The sequence below is a fragment of the Drosophila ficusphila genome, unplaced genomic scaffold (genome assembly GCF_018152265.1).
Source record: "Drosophila ficusphila isolate 14025-0441.05 unplaced genomic scaffold, ASM1815226v1 contig_286, whole genome shotgun sequence".
NCBI lineage: Eukaryota > Metazoa > Arthropoda > Insecta > Diptera > Drosophilidae > Drosophila > Drosophila ficusphila.
This window is the reverse complement of record NW_025064189.1, coordinates 7,520,209-7,539,102: the sequence shown is the minus strand read 5'-3', so window position 1 is coordinate 7,539,102 and position 18,894 is coordinate 7,520,209. Positions and strand designations below refer to the sequence as shown.

The window sequence follows — 18,894 nt, the reverse complement described above, 5'->3', positions numbered from 1 at the left end:
CCAGGCAGCTGCCCCCTTTCCTTTCCCTTCCCCTTCCCCTTCCCCTGCAGTTTGTACACCATTAATGAGCTATGAATTTGGCATTCAACCCTCGCCTCCTTGCGGGAAAATCCTTTGACTCGGGCCATAGAATCCTGGATGGGGGGCAGAGCTCGGCGATTCGATCTCCGGCCGATCCATGTGCAAATTCGATCATTTCAATCTGCTTTCCATGTCCTTTTGCTGATGAGAAGGCATCTGCCGTCGCTGGCAGCACGCGCATCCTTTTGTAAACAGGCGAGGACAAAGGACTTGCTGCTCCGAGCACACACACATGTTGTCCCGACAGGAAGCGCACTGATTGAGGGGCAAATCTCTCGCCCTCTCACCCTCCGCTTCTCGCTCGAATCCTTGGGCAGATGTTTTTATTGAGAACGAGGACAAGGATTCGAACGAGGATCGAGGATCGGGGATCGAGGAACGCGTGTGCCGCCAGCAAATCGGAAGTGCATCCCCCAGCCCTCGCCATCATTGTCCTCGATCCTCGATCCTCGATGTTCCTGCTCCTCTTTGATCTCTCGAGGCATTTGGCCTACGAAATAGTTTTGGTTTTCGGTACCGCAAGATTTATTATTATTGTTCTTGTCCATTATTCTTGGTGTGGTTCCGCCGAAGCCGATTGTTTTGCATCCCAATTATAGGACAGAGGTTTCGACCCCCGACAAGTGGGCTCAGTTGGGGTACGTACAGAATTTGGGGAAGGAGGCTATGCAACATTTCCTTTAAGACTTATAAAAATAAACCAAACCATAGAAAAGACTATTAGAAGAAACAGAAAAAAAATTGTATACATTTGTGTGTTCCATATTTAAATGGTAATTACTTTCTTGAACTGCAATATTATCATTATTATTCATTGTGGTTTTTAGGATATTTTTTATTTAAAAAATGCTTGTTTAAACAATGAAATACTATCTAATTTGGCTTACCAGCAAACCCCTTTGCGTTTCGCAAACCAGCAAAGCAAGCAAAGTGCATCCATTCCAATTATGCTCACTGACCTGTTAGGCCGCCGATAAGTTCCTGGCCAGGATCCGAGGTCCTGCTCCTCCGCCGACCTGCAGCCACATCAAGTAATTAGATTTTAGAGCCAACGCTGCACTCGTCCACTTTCTCCGTGTGTTTGCATCGTGGCGAGGTAAACAAGTTTTTTCGGTGAGAGGTGGTTCTGGTGGTTTAGGTGGTTCGGGAGCGCTTTCTAATTAGTGCACCGCAAAATATGAGCCTGACCACCAGCAGATACTGCCGCTTCCACTGAACCCATAAATCCCCGGTGCCGCAGCCGGAGGTTCAATTAAATTTCGACTTGCGAATCAATAAACCAGCAACATTTTCAACACAATTCATTTAGCGCACGGCGGCAGGGTTTCTAGCAAAGGAGCAAAACCAGCTGGGAAGGGAGGGGGAGAGGGGATAAGGGAAAGGAGCAGGATCAGGAGCAGATGTGTGCACCTGGAGGAAATCAAAGTGGCGAGGAGCAGCGAGGTTAGAGGGGAAATCGGGGAAGTCGGGGAAGGCGCGTGTGCAACTCGACACCGGAACAAGTGGCAGAAGGGAACTGCCGGGCAGTTACAGTACAGTCTTACCTAATAGTTGAAGGAAAGCAAAAGCAAGAGCAAGAAAATAATGAATTAATATCTTCAATACTCCAATACAACGTTGCATAATATTTATATAATTCCTGGTATTTGATTTCTCAAATGAACTTGCTCACTCTTAATGGTTTTATTATCCTGCAAATTTTTGAATTATATTTCATAAATTTTTTTGAAGTTACTATTACTTAATATTGATGCATTTCAAGGGTTTACTTTTGTCCGATTTTACTGTACTTGGCCAAATGAAGCGCTGTGTGCTTAATGCGCAGCGAGGATAACATTTGGCAGCAGTCACTTTGATGGGGTCAGGCGATTGGAGCCAGGGGAGCTGGGAGACGGGAGACAGGAGCCAGGAGACTGAAGAAAGGACTCGGCAGAAGGGAGCCTTAAGCCGGGAGGCACGTGCAAATGCCGCAGGGGCAAACAGCCAGGAGTTGGGACAACAACAGGAGCCACGAACATGGAAAACTGAATACCGAAAGCTGAAAGCGGAAAACGGGAACCGCACGGACAATGAGCTCGATATCCTGTCGGTGGAAGGACGAAGGACGCATCGTGAAATCGGCGTACTGCATTAATTGGTTCAGTGATTTTTTTATGGCCAACTGGCAGCCTTTCAGCGGGGAGAATAAGAAAAATGGAACACGATTTACTCGAACCTCGAACCGAGAACCTCGAAAGGCAGGACCTGTCGACCGCAGGCACAAAATAATCGAAGTGTTTTTCAGTTCGAGGGGAGAGGGGAAGAAGGGAGAGGAGGGGAAGAAGGGGAAGGGGAAGGGGAAGGGGAACTGCAACACAGGATTGCAGGCTGTCACATGTTTGTAGCAAAGATGCAGCCGTGCTGATAAAGAGAAAAGCCAAGGATGCAGCACAAGATATAAATGCACTTAGATAAAATAAAAGGAATTAAATGACTCTTAATATAAGAAAGTAAGTGAGGAACTTTGCATACACAAATGTTGTTATGAAATCATTTAATTGTGATTATTAAATTATTAATTCTATTAATCTTGATCGAATATTATTTATCATCTATAAATATTATTATAATTTTTTTGTTTCACCAATTTTATTTGAAATTGTTAGAACCTATCTTTCCATAAATTTTCTAGAAAATAGGGAAGTACATCTTGGGGTACTTCCCGAATTCATCATTTAATCCTTAATGTATCCAATGCTTATCTTAATAAGCTTCTGTAGATTTATGTATACATCAAGTACTTATTAGAAACCCACCTTTTTTTTCAGTGCACTCATCCTTGGCCCAAACAAGTCTCAGCTGCGGTAGAAAGCGGAGAAAGAAGCCGGGCTAACGAGCGGAAAACACGATATTACAAGCCCTTGCCCATAACTCGTGGCTCAGAAGTAAAGGACTCGGAACTCAGGACCCCGGACCTCGAGCTCTGAGCCAGGACCTCTGGCACGCTCCGCATCCTGGCGGCAATCGGCAGATGAGATGCCAGAGGAGCAGAAGGAGATGGCAGGGGGAGTCGGCGACAAATCTCATTAAAACTGAATCGAAATGGTAATTCGAGTTGTTCACAAACAGATCCCGATGCAACTGCGATTCCGTTTGCGATTGAGTTGATAGCGCCGAGGACCCATGTGTGTTTGTGTGTTTGTGCCCCTTATCCTTGCATCCCTGCATCCCTGCATCCTTATCCTTCGACCCTGCCATCGACTTTGTTTGCCAAGAAGTCTGGGCGGGGGTTTTCCCTCGACAAGCAAATTTGGGGAGGGGCACAGGAGGCACAAGGGGCAAGGTGTGATTTGGCTGCCGCCATTGATTGTCTGCAGGATGTGCTGCCTGTGTTTGCCGCTGGGTTTCCAATGCGGGCAGGTGGTTTCCAGTGCAGTCCGAATGGCTCTGAATGTCTCCGAAGGAATTTGTGTGCCGGGGGCTCGGGGACCTGAGTTCCGAGCGATTGGAGATTCCTGTCAACTTGAGCCTAATTGCAATCCAAGTGCTTGTGTGTCCGGGAGTCAAAGGACCCTAAACAGCGTTTATATTTGTGGCCCAGAACACTCAGTGCTTTGTGCGGCACAAACATTGGTTGCACAAAGCATTATTTGCCGAAAGCAGATCGACTTTTACGGAATTAAATCGATTAATTTCAACAATTCAAAATGGTAAGTAACTATTTATGCATCCTTCTGTAAGATATGAATTATCTTTCGAATAAGATAATTACTTTGAGATACAATAACAATATTTAATATCCCCAAAATATTATAATAATTAACTGAAAACATCTCGAAGCCATAAACAGAAACCAAATAAAAGATAGACTCTCTGTGAGAATCATTTAGTGCCAGAGGCCATTACAAAATTAGAATTTTCCCAGCACATTCAGCATTTCCATCCCGCACTTTGTGAAGCTGTCAACTTGATTTGATTTTAATCTGGCATCGACTCCTCATGTTTTTCAATTACCATACTGACATGCAACCGAGGGAGTTCCTTGCAGTTGCCACACGGCGATTATGACATGCGGATTAGGAGTGATTATGAAAAATTACATTTCAATTAGGGGCAGAGTGAATGGAATGTGTATTCAAAAGCCAAATTCAGTTGCCCGCATAAAGGATTGGCGGTGCGAGGCAGTGATTGCGTGATTGATGGATGGCCACTGGCAGGAATTAAATTAAATGCAGTGCGAGTGTCGCTTTTAATTAGCAGAATAACCCCGCGAACCCTCGGGATCGGGATTAGTTTCTGTCCACCCCGAAAATTACGCAAAAACTGAGCAGCATTTCTGCTCCGCCACGCCCTTTCACAACTTTTCGCGATTGTTTTCCATTAAGCTGAATAATTAGCATTCCTCCTCGCGAAAGTAAAGGCAAGCTCGCTGAAGTTTTCTTCCTGCCTTGCCACCTTTTTATCGCAGTTCCGAAATTGATTTTGACACCTGAAAACTGCACAAACTTCTGGGCGAAAAACTTTCTGCCAAAGAAACTTTTTTTGTGCGCAGCGAAATGGCGAAATGCTTGAGGCGCGTAACAAAAACAGAATTAAACATAAAGTGCAGGTGATCCGAGCCGAGGAAAGAGTAGATGTGAATGGCAGGGGAAATGGCACCTAGTTCCATTTGAGCAAATAACTTTCTGTCCCGAAGATTACACGAGCATTACAAGACTTTCCATGGCATTTCGACCGGAGAAGTCGCCGTCGCACTTGCAATTGCAATTGCAATTGCAGTCAGTCGGGGCTGATGGGGAATTATGCGAGCCCAGGGTGAAACTTAGTTCCCCTACTTGGTCTTCCCCACCGTTTTCTCTAAGCTGTGGAAATAGGCGTACATGTAGATAAAAATTACATAAAGATATTCCTTAAACTTAAATAAATATTAGGTAAAAGGAATTACAAGTGATTTGCATTTGTAAAGCGATTCAAAGAAATCCTTACTGAATTTCCATACTTCAAAGAATTGTTTCTTTTATTTAGTAATTATTCTAGGAAGGAATTCTATGACTTATTTGCTTGGGGAATTTATTATAAAACAATTCTGAATTACCTGCATACATAACATAATTTATTTTATTTTTTTCTTATCATAATATTCATTCTATTTGTAAAGTAACCTTTAATACTTTTCTGGCTGTGTATGCATTTCGAAATTGATGTGCATGTGGGGGGCGGCATATGTATGTGTGGTTGGGAGGGCGGGGCAGCCGCAATTGATGTGGCAATATTTGCAGCACCTTGTTGGCTTCGCCTCCCCACCACCCACTTCCCACCCACCGAACAGCCACCCAACTTCCCCACTTCCGATTGAGGGAACACGCGTCGTATGCGCAACTTGTGCAGTTTATTGAAAAACTTGCCTAATTTATGGGACAGAGTGGAAGAAGGCTGGCGGGTCTTCCTCCTCGCACTTGTTCCTCGACTCTTCTAAGCGGCGACTGACAGGCAATCAAATTATGCGAATGCGAAGAATGCGCACTCTGTGAAAAGCCGTAAACAATTCCGGGGAAACGAACTCCGCTCCGTAAACGCAATTGAGTTAAAAGTGAGGCGAAACAATTTAATTGGGGGAAACGTGGTGGCCGCTCCCAATTGGGATTGAATGCAAAACGAATTACCAAAGTGATTTGCCCTGCCTGGCCGGGATTTCCCCCCTCCGATCCATTTAGCCTGTGATCCAGATCCATGGCAACGGGGATGTCCTGCCAAGGGTCATGGCCAAGCCAAGCCAAGCCAACCCGATGCGATTCGAATGGAAAAATCAAACAGATGTACGAGCAGCAGGATAAACAGTCGCTCGAACGTCAAGAGAACGCTTAATGGCGCAGTAATCAGAAGTCATTATGTGGAAGCAGCAGCCAAGGACACCGCACACCACACATCCTCACAAAAGGGGAAAATTACGCGTATTATGACCACAAGCAGAGCGGGAAAAGAAAACGAAGGAGGAAGGGGAAGGGGCGGTGGAAAATCGTATAGGGGCGGGGGTTATCCAGCCAAAAAGGGGCGCGTCTCAAAGGCCCAGCCCTCGTTTTACGCCACTATTAATTTGTTTGTCAAGCAACGAAGCTCAAAACTCGCCAAATCATGGTGACCGGCCATTAAGTTTGCATGGGGGGCTGCATGGGTTTTCAGGGGTCTTCAGGGATTCCCCCAGACAAAAGGACTTCGGCCAGCAACAGGGGTTGCCTTTCAGGTCAGCCACTAACCCGCGGATTAGGCTCAACTGCACGCACAGCCCGGAAAGGCGGAAAATCGAGGAGGAGGACGACAATTCCAAATGGAAGGGAATGGGCCAAGTGCAGGAATCACATGCGAGCGGAAATATCCTGGAACGAGATGCCAGGACACGTGCTGCGGCACAAGAAAAGCGATTAGTTTCTCCAGGAAAAGGAACATCACGAACTACAAATTGAAAAGAGAAAGTTAATCATAGTAAACTCAATTGAGATCATTCAAGAACTTTCGGGAAATAATAAATGTAGAAATCTCTCTTTAAAAGAAACTCTTCTCAGACCAAACAACTCAGTCCAAAAAGATGCAAACAATCTAGTGAAGGAATCGACAGAAGTTCCCAGAATTCGATAAAATATTGCCTTAATCATAACTTAGCCAATGGATCCATTTATTAGCCCAATGAAAATGAGTTCAAGGAACTTATCATCGATGGAAACATGCCAGTTCTGCAGAAAGTTGATTTGAGATATTATTTCAACAGAAAGCCAAAGTGTTTTGTAATAAATTGCCAATCAATCAGGGGCCATTTAGAGGAAACCACCACCCCCACAACCCATCCCAAACCATTCCAACCCATCCACCCACTCGGTTACAGTCCATGGAAGCCCCTCTTCGTCACGGCATCAAGTATAGAACATTATTAAGTGATCCCGGGTCTCATGGCGATGGCGATGGCGGTGATTTTGGCGGTGTTGTTTGTTTACCTGCCCGCCGATTGAAATAAACTCTCGTGCAATCCTCCGAAAATAGAATTCCCTCTGCGATCCGAGTGCTCTGCTTGGTTGCTCGGCGAGATCGGAGGGCCACAGAAAAAAAAAGAAAACCGACTAATGCAAATATATAATCAGATAATCAGAGTTTGTTGGGGGCACACGACGCCACTGATGACGTGGCGCTAACGTCACCGATCTCTCACTCGCTAAAAACATATATACTCTCGTATTTATTTATTATTTTCGGGTGGGAATTATTTATCTGGTTTCGTGGCCTGCGGGATTTTAGTGACTGCATCATCGCTGCCTCAGTGACGTCACTTGGATCTCTCAACCGATCGTTTTGCAACGCGGTCTCGTTCTAACCGCCTCTGTCTCTAAACCAGTGGGTGGTCATCGCTTTTCAGCAGGGAAAACTGTTCAGCTGCCAGTGCAGAATTTCCCGATGACCTGGTTGATTGACTGGGAACTTGGTCTCCTCCCCCCGCGGAAGATTGCGTCTTTTGTCTGCTCCTCGGCGGGCTTTATTTATTTGTATTTAAACGCGAATTGCGCCTTGTTTTCGCCAAACGCCCCCACATACGGCGAATAAAAAAAAAAGAGTCTACAGCAATGGGCACTAAAATCGACACTTGGCAAGAGTTATAGTCCGGTGGTTCCCGGTGGACGCGCTTTTGATGTCGGGGTTCCAATCGGTGAAACGGCCAATTTCCTCCTTTATGTTGTGATCAAATGGGAAAGTAGAATCAATTTGATGGATAAACACTACGGTTAATCAAAGAAAAAACATTTTATTTCGAGCAAGTGTTTAAAAGATTAAAAATCAATTCAATTTGGTAAACGAAATTCTTTGAAAAATCATTTCCTAGATTTCTTAGGAGCAGATTTTATCATTAGAGCTTCATTTTATCGAGTAGTTTTTCCCGACTTGTTCCACACTTGACACCCAATTAGTGATCAGATCTTTATGCAGACGAACTGCTGATGGGAGCTCTCAACAAACGATGACCACTAAAGCATATTTAATCGACTCCATGCTCCGTTCGCATTCCCTGAAATCGCCAGGTGATGAGGTGTAAACTCAGCACTTCCTCTCGCTCACCTCTGACCCATCGGAATGGTCCAGTGCCTAGGGATTTGTTTTTCAACCCATCGATTCAGTGATTATGGGCTGATTACGGACACGCAAAATCCCCAGCGGAAAGTTCCTCCGTATCGCATGCTCAAGTGGCAACCCATTGAAAATCCAAACCCAGGGAACACACCTCATTCCTCAGCGCCGCACACTGCTCCATCATTTCTGATTGACGTCGACAAATTGTATTAAAACCAAGTTAATTGGCATTTCGAGACTTTCAACAATTTAATAAAATTTTACGCCTATCATGTGTTGGCGAACTGGGGTCCATCCGATCGTCTGCACTGACCGACCGACTGTTTGTCCGACTGACTGACTGACTGGCTGGCCATTGTTTGTTTTCATAAACACAGATAACTTATTTTCGAGCACGTATTTTTGAATTATTAAGTTTTTGGTCTTCTGCGATGCCTTGTGACGCAAAGTAGTAAATTCCAGCCCCCAACTCGAGCTGATGACCTGCGAACAAATGATTCCCATCTGCGAAAGTCAGGAGGATCTCCCTTTCCGAAATTTCAAAAATTCATTCAGCAATTCGCTCGCCAGTGCAAACACACAAATCAATATTGGGGCAAACAGGCATCAAGTCATTTATAATCATGTTCACACCTCGCAGGATGACTATAAAAACACAATGAACCTCATATTTTTGTATTTTGTGGGCGAACAGTCTCTAAAAAACGCCACAGGATATATTCGAGCTATCAAAAACACGATAAGTGGTTGCCATTGTTAATTGCTGGAAAGTTTTGTTGAGAACTGCAAATTCATTGTTCGATTTTATTAACACGGTAATACATCAACATATTAAGATGAATGCCAAATATAAATACATTGAGTTAATGCATTTTTTAAAAGGTTATAAGTATTATAAAATACTAATGAAAGGTTATTTCCTTATTTATTTTCAGGTGAAGATACCACGAGATGATCCTTGAGCTGAATAAAGTGGAAATCTATAAACGCTGCTGCTCTATGTTTCCAATTAAATAAAATTCCATTTTATTGTTAGTTTATTTATTTTTTAAAATAAGTCCATTAGGTATGTTAACTTAAGGCTGAAATAAATAAAAATATAAAGGCATTACAAAATATTGATTATTTTTTATTTATTTTCGGTTGTTTTGCAAAAATTAAAGCATAGTTATAGGGATTTGTACAATAAGTGCTCCATGACAAAAGCTCACGTCTATGAACGTAATTAAGATATGTAGAGTAAGTGCTCCGTGACAAAAGCTCACGTCTATGAACGTAATTAAGATATGTAGAATAAGTGCTACATGACAAAAGCTCACGTCTATAAACCTCAACTTAAAAAAATTATTTTGACCGGCAACCTACTAATGCATTCTGTGCGCCTGGTACTTCAAAATGAAAAAACCTGAAAATGCACATTTTTGACTGGCCGACTTTGGCGAGTAAAATAAACGAATTTTAACCTGAAATACCAGGCAAACAGAATGTTAAAGTAGGTGTCTGCTCTTAAACTTTTAAAAAAATTTCAGAGGCGTAGTCAAAATTTTTGCAGGGGGTTCAATGTACTTTGGTGGATCCCTAAAAGTATGCAACACATCTAGTTTCTAGGTATTCCAACCTGATCCCAAAAGTATGCAATGACTTGGTATTATAGTTTTAAATATGCAAGCTTGTGCCGGCGTGCCCATTGCTTCCCGTTTAAAGTCAAATTATTTGAATTTCCATACCTATGCTACATCTTTATTTGATTTCACAACAAAATTCATCTAAACTTTTATGTCTTCTGCTTCGAACTTTCCGCAACCGTTACAGGTGTGCCAGCCATGAAAATGTCGCCATACGGATTGTGGGGTTTTTGGCTTTCCCGATCGTACTGGGACCCAATGGCCCATAGCGACTCCAGATCGTATTCCTCCCGAGCTTGCGGTGAAAAAATATGAAGGGCAATGTTTCCTAAAAATCGATTGGGTGATAAGATTTTGTGGGACTTTAAAATAAGATATTTTTGTACTTACCTAAATCCATGGCCATCCAGTCACGGCTCTTGTCGCCCTCGATGCGGGGCAAAATGTCGCCCTTAGCCCTCTTGATCTTGAACATTCGGCGTACAAACTCCGCCGTGGTCAGCATGTGCCGGTAACTACGTCCACTGCAAACTACCAAATGGTCCACGTATTTGAGGTCTTCCGGCACATAGCAAACGAATATGTCGTCAACATTCTCCTTGCGCAGCAGGTCCACCAAATCTTCCACATCAAATACGCCTCGAACTCCACCTGCAATGGAATATGTAATCAGAGGTACATTTCGATTTTACCCAAAGAATTGTACTTACGCTTTAAATTCAGTCCGTAGTACTGGTCCTGCTCCAATTCCGAATCAACCGGGAACTGGTGTTGCTCCTGGTAGCGCGCCTCCTCTACATCAAAAATCTCGGTGGCGTCTTCGTCCCTAAAAACTTTATATTTGTTCTGCACGCCGGCAACTAAATTCTGGCCGGGACTAGCTTCCTTCTCCTCAGGGGGTGTTGGAGGTTTGGAGAATTCATGGTGAAAGCATCGCAGGATGGGCACACTCAGACGTTTGTCGTGAATCAAGCGAAACACGCGGGTTAGCATTTTTTTGCTTCGTTTTATTTATTTTATTAAGTAAGAGGTGAACTTTGCCGATAAACGATTGTTGGCAGTGCCTAGTGTGACCCTCTCAGTAGCATGCTGTTGGTATTTAATGGTATTTTTTATTTGTAATGTTTTCTTGGATAACATTTGACTATTTAAAGTGGAATGCTGCCTTGAAACATATTGTTTCTCATTATAACTAATTCACCAATTTTATTTACCCTAGTATTAACGCATGTTGTTCAACTTCAGTGTGAGCATGGTATTTTTTATGTACTGCAGCAAAGCGTTTTCACTGACAGCTTGGTCAAGCGCTTATTCGCCGGCTGGTCACTCGGAACCATTTTTTAACTCTCAGTGAATTCTTTTGGATTTTTTAAGAAAAACTTCGACTAAACCGACTCAGAAATATTCGAACATTTTATTGTTTTAGAAATTTAAGTCCGTTTAGTAATAAATAGAACTAAACAAGAAAAGAAAAGTCTGTTAAGAATTTCTGTAAACGAAACAGGCGCAAGCGCCTCCAGCGGACGAAAACCTAAACACGAAAAACAAATTAATCCGACTGGCCACACGTTGCAGCTCTAATAAAAACAATATAAATATATAAAAAAGTTACGGTGCGAAAAGGAAAGGTGTTTTAAGTGCCGCTGATTAACTCCAAATTAAAAGTTATTAAAAAGCAACAAATAGCAGCAAAGTGTGCAGAATGAGCGAGCAGAAAACGAGTGGGTCCGCGTCGACGGCCCTTCAGCAAATTGAGGCGGAATATAAGGAGAAACAGGCCAAATGGCCTGCCTTCTACAAGGTAAATGGCAGAAACAACAATAGCAACGACAATCGACGACAGCTGCATTTGCAGAAAAAACTGGGAATATAACGAGGGAATCAATGTGGAAAAGGTGGAAATTGCAAAGGATTCACATCGGATGCGGGTAGACAACTTTTGTGGAGCTCCTTCGGCGGTTCGATTTCCACGAAAATGTGATGAGTGCGCAAAAGGCTTCTGCAGATATCTGCACCACCAATACACGGGCAAGCTTTCCATGTGTGTGTGCTTGTTTGTTTGTGTGGCTCCACTATGTTAGTGTTGTTCTGTTTGTTGTTGCTTCCACCAGCCAGGCTTGGCCAAAAACAAAAAACAACGAACAAGAATGTACAAACAGATTTACACCAACACAATCACACGCACACCTGCATGGTTGCTCACCTGCTGCACTTTACTTTGCATTCTCTATTATAAGCGCGCTTCTATGGATGTATATTTGGCATATTTATGCTTGTGATTGGCTTACCTTTCCCCAAAAACGTTTTCCTTTGACTATCAATAGAGCGTACAGCTTTCCGCGAATTCTCGTTTGGCCAAATAAAATTGGAGGCGATTTCTGGGAAGACCGCTTGTTGTTGTGATTGCCATTGCCCCCCCAAAAACAAAATAAATCGTTGGAGGGTGACAGTGGCAGCCACTTAAGAACTCCAAGCACTCACACAAACACACCAAGAGAGGCTCACGCACACAGGGGCACAAAGGGCATGCGTCTGGTTTTTTTGAGTCTCGCTTTCGGTTCTTGTTGCCTGTCGAATCCTCTCTTTGCCTCATCCTCCTTCCCTCCTCCTCTCATTCTGCTTTATAGCCAGTTCCGGCGAACTGTGTCTTCAGCTGCTCCTCCTTCGCCCTGTTCTTTCTCTTCCAGCGCTTCCACCGCTTCCACTCACTTGAATTGGGATTTCACGGAATTCCACTTCGCAGTTAGGATGACACAGTATATACATATGTATATGTATGTATGTACATATATGTATCTCGTTTTTGGACGAGCATCCTGGCCCAGTATTTGTACCCGTGCCGAGGATAATCTAATTTTCCAGCTAACTCAAAAAGTCCGCAATTGTGCGCTGTTACTGTCAGCCAGCCATTTTCAATGAAACACCGACCAGCTTGGTTAAGATAAGAAAAGTAAAAAGTCAGTTCTTCCAGTAAGAATATTTTTTTCTACAAAATAAATAATATAATTTTTTAACTCAATACTATTTGATTTCAACAACAGATTTAATTAATGGGGATGGACTGTATGCTGAAAACCCAATGACGCATTCGGATCGTAATGTTTTGTTATGCTTTTTGCGCACTTCATATATAATCATTTCCACTGAACGCACTCCCGTTACTCGGGTTTCTCCTCTTCCCGCCCCAGTCCCCATTTCTCCTTGCTTATCTGCTTGCACCTAGCGACTTCTCGATCTATCCTTTCCATCACAATAACAAAATCCGTTGTCTGTGACGAAGCTTCCTTTTAAACCCTTGCATTAAGCATTATAATTTATATCAAAACATTGTATTAACAAAAAACGGTTTTGAAGTTCTCCATTAAAAATTTGAACAATCCTAAGATCAGAGATAATTATCTGAAAAATCAAAACACTTTTTTATTTTTGTTCTGTAAGTGCTAGGGTATTTGAATATCGGATCGCCAAATTGAAATTCCTTTCTCGTTGCAATTATGCTCTGCGTGCATACAAGGTTTTTGTTGCTGTTTCTCGCTTTTCTTTGAGCTCTGCTTCACGAAACAGAAAAAATAATAATAAAACGCTTTGCACGACACGCTTTAGAAATTCAAGCCTCCAAGGGCCCCCGCCTCCGCTTAGATATTGCAATTCTGTTTACAAGGGTCACCTGGATAGCCACAGAGCATAAAATAACAGTTTGCTGCTGCGGTAAATGGCCAAGACTTAATGTTCAATGGAGCTGAAGAACTGTTTTCTCTTTATCTTTGTGTTAAGCAGATCGGTTTACAAGTGGGACATATTCTGGATTACAGCAAAAAACACAATTTTAAACAAAATATAATAGGTGAATTCCAATCAGATAACAGTTCCAGTTTGATCGTTAATTAAATCTCACAGAATTGATAATAGTAATATTAGCAGGTGAAGAATTCTTAGGAATGCAACCAAAGTTTGCCTTTCGTTCCAAAAGAATTATCGATTGTAGCGATAGCGAACGCAACTTAAAGGTGTTTTTTTTTTCAATTCCCCTTATCGGCCATTGCCTTTCATCAGATTTAAAGATTACGTAATAATTTAGCATTTTAAGGTGATTTCATAATACCACTGCGAGAATTAAAAAGCTCTGCAGCTGATTCACGTTTAAAACATGACGAACTGACAATTAACAACTGATTTTCGAGTTGTAATCAACGCAAGCTGCAAGAGAAACAAAACATCTTTTTTCTGGTTACTCATCATCCATCACATGCATGTGATTAAACTTATGTGCTGGTCAAATCCAAAAATGCGACGTTGACTTTGAGCCGAGTTTGAGGAACACTTGTCATCGTCAGGTTGGCGCCATTGACCTTGTTTGCTGTTTGGGGATTGGAGGGTTCGATTGGCCGTAGCATTTTACAGCTGCGCCAGCAATTATACATACATTCGGCTGATAAAGCCGGCAAAGAGCGGTCATGCCCAAAGATAATGCCGTTAACGACAGCCAGCGTTGCCTGACTAATTAGTCACACCCGGTTTGCTGGCTGGGTGGGCTCCAGTTCGGCTCCCTCCCAGTCCAAGTCCCCTTGCTTGTATCGGTTTCTGTCTATTATTGGTGCAGCGGGGTTTGGCAACCAAGAAATCCCGTGTGAGTGGGCCAGGTGGTGAGTCAGGGACGAATGGGGCAACCCTCATGACAAAAGACATTCGATTTTAAGGTGCAAAATGAATTTCCCCCCTGTTGACGTTTCGTAAAGCCAAGAATGAAATGTACTCTGGTATTCATACATATGGAAATACTCTTGTACTAAATTTATTTAATTAATTTATTTGCCAAGATTATTAAAGCGAGAATACTGTATTAGTTTTATTTTTTTGTGGCTTTTTAAAAAGTAGTAAGGTCTTAAAAAGGCTTAAAATGATTGATCGTTCTACTAATCTAAATATACGTTTCAAATTCGCGTCTCTTTTATTGTCCAACTATTTGTTTAAATAGGGGCCGAACCTATTTAGTATATATTAAATAAAGAATTTCCAAGAAACGATTTAAAATCATTCAGGGTCAATTATTTTTTAAACCCCCATATTTCATGTCATAATTTACTGATAACTTGGAAATAAAAAACCCAATATTTCATTAAGCTTTCGCTTTTGTTGGAATTAGTGCGATTAGAATTCACACTATATTTTTCTGAATTGCAGGATATTTGCGAAAGCTGTGACCGGGAGGCAAAGGAGAAACAGTTCAGCACTTCGGAATCGGAACGACACACAAACCGAGGCCTGAATCGTTATCGGGATGTGAATCCGTACGACCATTCCCGCATTGTCTTAAAACGAGGTCCCGTGGACTACATCAATGCGAATCTGGTTCGGGTGCGTCACCTTCTTAATGCATTCCCTGGCGCCTATTTTAATGCTCACTCTTATCACCTTTTTTGCTAGCTGGAGCGCGCCGAGCGAGAGTACATCCTGACGCAGGGACCGCTGGCAGAGACAGTGGGCCACTTTTGGCTGATGATCTGGGAGCAAAAGTCCAATGCGATTCTCATGCTTAACAAGCTGATGGAGAAGAAGCAGATCAAGTGCCACCTCTACTGGCCCAACGAATTGGGAGCCGACAAGGCCCTGAAGCTGCCCCAGGTCAAGCTCACGGTGGAGCTCGTTCGCTGCGAAACCTACCAGAACTTTGTGCGCAGATGGTTCAAGTAAGTTATCCAAGTTTGTTTATAAGCAAACACACAATATTAATCGATTGCTGTTTACTGTTTTTATAGGTTAACCGATCTCGAAACACAGCAGAGTCGGGAGGTTATGCAGTTTCACTACACCACATGGCCGGACTTTGGCATACCGAGTTCTCCGAATGCATTCCTTAAGTTCTTGCAGCAGGTTCGCGACTCCGGCTGCCTCAGTCGCGACGTGGGGCCGGCTGTAGTGCACTGCAGCGCTGGAATTGGCCGCTCGGGCACCTTCTGCCTGGTGGACTGCTGCCTCGTGCTGATCGATAAGTTCGGCGAGTGCAATGTGTCGAAGGTGCTCTGCGAGCTGCGCAGCTATCGCATGGGCCTGATCCAGACCGCCGACCAGCTGGACTTCTCCTACCAGGCGATCATCGAGGGCATCAAGAAGCTGCACGATCCCGTATGTATGCGCGACCAGCGGCCGGCGTTTGGGAGCCAAAATTGGGGGCTGCCAAGCGCCGCCGTTCATACTTGGCTGTCACAAAAGCTTCTCTCGTTTCTTTGTCTCAGAGTTTCCTGATATTTTATTAGTTTATTTTAATTTAAATACTCGTAATCCAAAATCTTAAAAAAAAAAAACCCTATTACAATACGATTCTAAAGTTTATACATAATCAAAATGAATACTTTTATCCAGTTTTATTTTAAGTTTCATTGATGCGAAGTAATCTACATATATTTTCGGCTAGTAGAGCTTTCTGTGACATCCCTGATTATTAACCTAGACTAACCTGTGATCCTTTACTTCCACCCCAGGCCTTTCTCGACGCTGAAGAACCCATTATCAGCAACGACACTGACACACACACACTGGATGAGCTGCCGCCGCCGCTCCCGCCTCGCGTTCAATCGCTCAACCTGCCACTGGCACCCAATTCCGGCGGCGTGCTCTCGCTCAACATGCGCGCAGTACATGCAAACGGAGATGGGGATATCGGCGAACTGATTAACCTGAGCAAGGATGCCCTTAACAACTTTATCAATCAGCATGACATAATCCACGATGCCGAGGTGGCCGACAGTCGCCCGTTGCCCCCCTTGCCCTCGGAGCCGCAAAGAGGTGTTAGCGAATCGGACAGCGATGAGGATTACTTGCTGGACGACGACGAGGACGATGACACTGATGAGGATGAGGAGTACGAGACCATTAACGAACACGACGCCGAACCAGTTAATGGTCACGTGCCCCCGACGACGACACAGCCACATGCCGATGATGTGAATGCCAATAACGAGAAGCAAGCCGCATCAGCCGGCGAACAGCAGAAGGCTAACGGCATAGATCCAATTGCAGGCCAGCTTCCAGCCAGGTGAGAACTTTGGACCTTTGAAGTTTTGAATGATATCTTTCACAAAATAACTAACTAATAATGTCAACAATCCTCCCTTTCAGTCCCGAGAACGAGCTGAAGCGGCGAAAACGCAACGAATACCAGGCCAATCTGGAGCAGAAGGTCAACGAAATCAAGCGGAAGCAGCGGGAGAACGAGGACAGCCAGCTGGCGGCAAAGAAACGAAGGTCATTACTCACATATATTGCCGCTGGTGTTGTGGTGGGCGTGATCTGCGCCTACGCATACACGAAGCTAGGATAAGTGCCCCGTAGCCACTAAGTAGTCGTAGACCAGTAGTAGCAATAGCTGTATGACGTATTTAGTTGCCCTAGGTTAACGATTCCTCCCCTGATACCTGGCTTCCGACCACCGATCCCCACCAGCTCGTCCGCCTCGCCTGGCATCTAATGTGGGCACGAATCAAGGACAATGGGGCACGGATCGGATAGGATCAGAGATCGGATGGAATCGCATCGCAATCTACACTCGGATTGCGAACGGCGGATTGAGCTGAACGAACGAAACACGATGCATAAACATTAGGGAATTTTTTATAAACAGAAACAAATGAAACAAAAGAACATGCAACTAAACTGAACGAGAATCGGGTAGAAATCACGTCAAATGTAGATTTTGCGCAATAGACTGACATTTTAGAACAAATTTATTTTCTACACCTAAAAAATGATTGATAACAGATCAGAGTCCCCGAAAGAAGCACACCAAACTGCAAAATTCACCTTACTCGCTCGCTACGCAATACAATTGATTTTAGTTATTATGATTACCAACGATTCAAGCACCTCCGGAATCCACTCACACGCTTCACTTGTTGTTGTACAGCAATTTCTTATAGCATACGACCTATGTATATTTATTTATGAAGATTTATGAGAAACGAACACTTGTTGTAGTACATGGCAAAAAATACAAAGTGCAGCAATGTGCCAAAAAAAAAAAAAAACGAAACGCAAAATTGTATGGAAAGCCCTTTATGACTTTTAACTTTACTTGCCCCATACTTACTTTGAATTGTTGTGTTTAATAATACGTTCGCCTTTAAAAACACTCTATTGAAACAACCGAAATGCAGCGTCATTAAAGCAATAATAGTTAAAAAGCAAAAATAGCACAAAGTACACCTATATCTCGTTTAACACTTCATAATTAAGTTTTTGTTTCGTACAAGGACCGCACACCATTTGAAATCAAAATGAAGTAATTATTGTCAAAATTGTAATGGATTTCCCTAGTTGCATATTAAATTAAATTTAAAAACGTTTTACTAAGTCGCTAAGCGATGTATAGGTGTATGGTTTAATAATTATATGTTAACACGCAGGTTTTGCCATAGCAAAATCATTTTGTGGTCAACAAACGAAGGTGTAGAGTGTCGAAAACTATTCAATGGTTTTCCAATAGAGTAAGTGTGTAACCCCAATCCCCAAAACATATTTATATAAACGTGTAGCGTGAAAGGACGCAAAAACACAAGAATTATTTTTTATATGTGTAACCCACAATTTAACGAAATTCAAGTAACCACCCACGAAAGCAAGGCATACGAAATCAGATGAGCCGAGGAGGATAACTAAAAACAAAAATACATATTTATATTAATTATATTTAACAGTAACATGAACAATACCTATAGTAATGCCTAGTTAACTGAACGTCGGCTAAGTACACCATCTATACAATTGAGACAATTTGAACACCACACAACACAAACCAACACAAGTACTATTTATAATGCCTATGAGAAAAGAAAAGAGAAGTGAGAAAAAGTATTCAAATAAAGCTAATCATTTAAGACACGAAAATGCGAACTGCTTGTTCCTGGCGTACTTCTTACTTGTCATTCATAACATGTTTTCATCTCTCTGATTTCAGACGGGAAAATCGGCACAAAAAGTCCAAGACAAAGTAACAGCACAGCCCATCCAGTCCAGCACCAACACAAAGAAACAATTTTAACATATCATTTCGCATTACTGTAGCTTTTAATGCCAAAATAAATACTTCTGTATTACGAACCAATTT

At 42.8% G+C, this 18,894-nt stretch overlaps 2 protein-coding genes across 3 annotated transcripts; one reads left to right on the top strand and one right to left on the bottom strand.

Moving 5' to 3' along the window:
- Positions 1 to 9,887: 9,887 nt before the first annotated feature.
- On the bottom strand, positions 9,888 to 12,300 carry LOC108100552 (mitochondrial assembly of ribosomal large subunit protein 1). Its single transcript, XM_017204523.2, has 4 exons — positions 12,083 to 12,300; positions 10,505 to 10,883; positions 10,185 to 10,445; positions 9,888 to 10,122 (listed from the first exon to the last, which is right to left on the bottom strand). Exons 2-4 carry the CDS (start codon positions 10,785 to 10,787, stop codon positions 9,944 to 9,946), a joined length of 723 nt encoding a protein of 240 aa, XP_017060012.1. The 5' UTR covers positions 10,788 to 10,883; positions 12,083 to 12,300; the 3' UTR covers positions 9,888 to 9,943.
- On the top strand, positions 11,097 to 18,891 carry LOC108100551 (tyrosine-protein phosphatase non-receptor type 61F). 2 transcript variants are annotated; one of them, XM_017204522.2, is made up of 7 exons: positions 11,097 to 11,595; positions 14,976 to 15,149; positions 15,219 to 15,481; positions 15,551 to 15,917; positions 16,274 to 16,827; positions 16,911 to 17,036; positions 18,745 to 18,891. In XM_017204522.2, exons 1-7 carry the CDS (start codon positions 11,497 to 11,499, stop codon positions 18,779 to 18,781), a joined length of 1,620 nt encoding a protein of 539 aa, XP_017060011.1. In that variant the 5' UTR covers positions 11,097 to 11,496; the 3' UTR covers positions 18,782 to 18,891. The 2 variants fall into 2 exon arrangements, with proteins under 2 accessions (XP_017060011.1, XP_017060010.1); XM_017204521.2 differs by lacking the exon at positions 18,745 to 18,891 and having other exon boundaries at positions 16,911 to 18,674.
- The last annotated feature ends 3 nt before the right edge of the window (positions 18,892 to 18,894 follow it).

Coding starts and splice junctions, on each gene's coding strand:
- LOC108100552 (XM_017204523.2), bottom strand. CDS start 10,787: ATGCTAACCCGCGTGTTTCGCTTGATTCACGACAAACGTCTGAGTGTG. Junction 10,446..10,504: donor CTACGGACTGAATTTAAAGC/GTAAGTACAATT, acceptor ATTCCATTGCAG/GTGGAGTTCGAGGCGTATTT. Junction 10,123..10,184: donor CTGGATGGCCATGGATTTAG/GTAAGTACAAAA, acceptor ATCGATTTTTAG/GAAACATTGCCCTTCATATT.
- LOC108100551 (XM_017204521.2), top strand. CDS start 11,497: ATGAGCGAGCAGAAAACGAGTGGGTCCGCGTCGACGGCCCTTCAGCAA. Junction 11,596..14,975: donor AATGGCCTGCCTTCTACAAG/GTAAATGGCAGA, acceptor TCTGAATTGCAG/GATATTTGCGAAAGCTGTGA. Junction 16,828..16,910: donor GCAGGCCAGCTTCCAGCCAG/GTGAGAACTTTG, acceptor CCTCCCTTTCAG/TCCCGAGAACGAGCTGAAGC.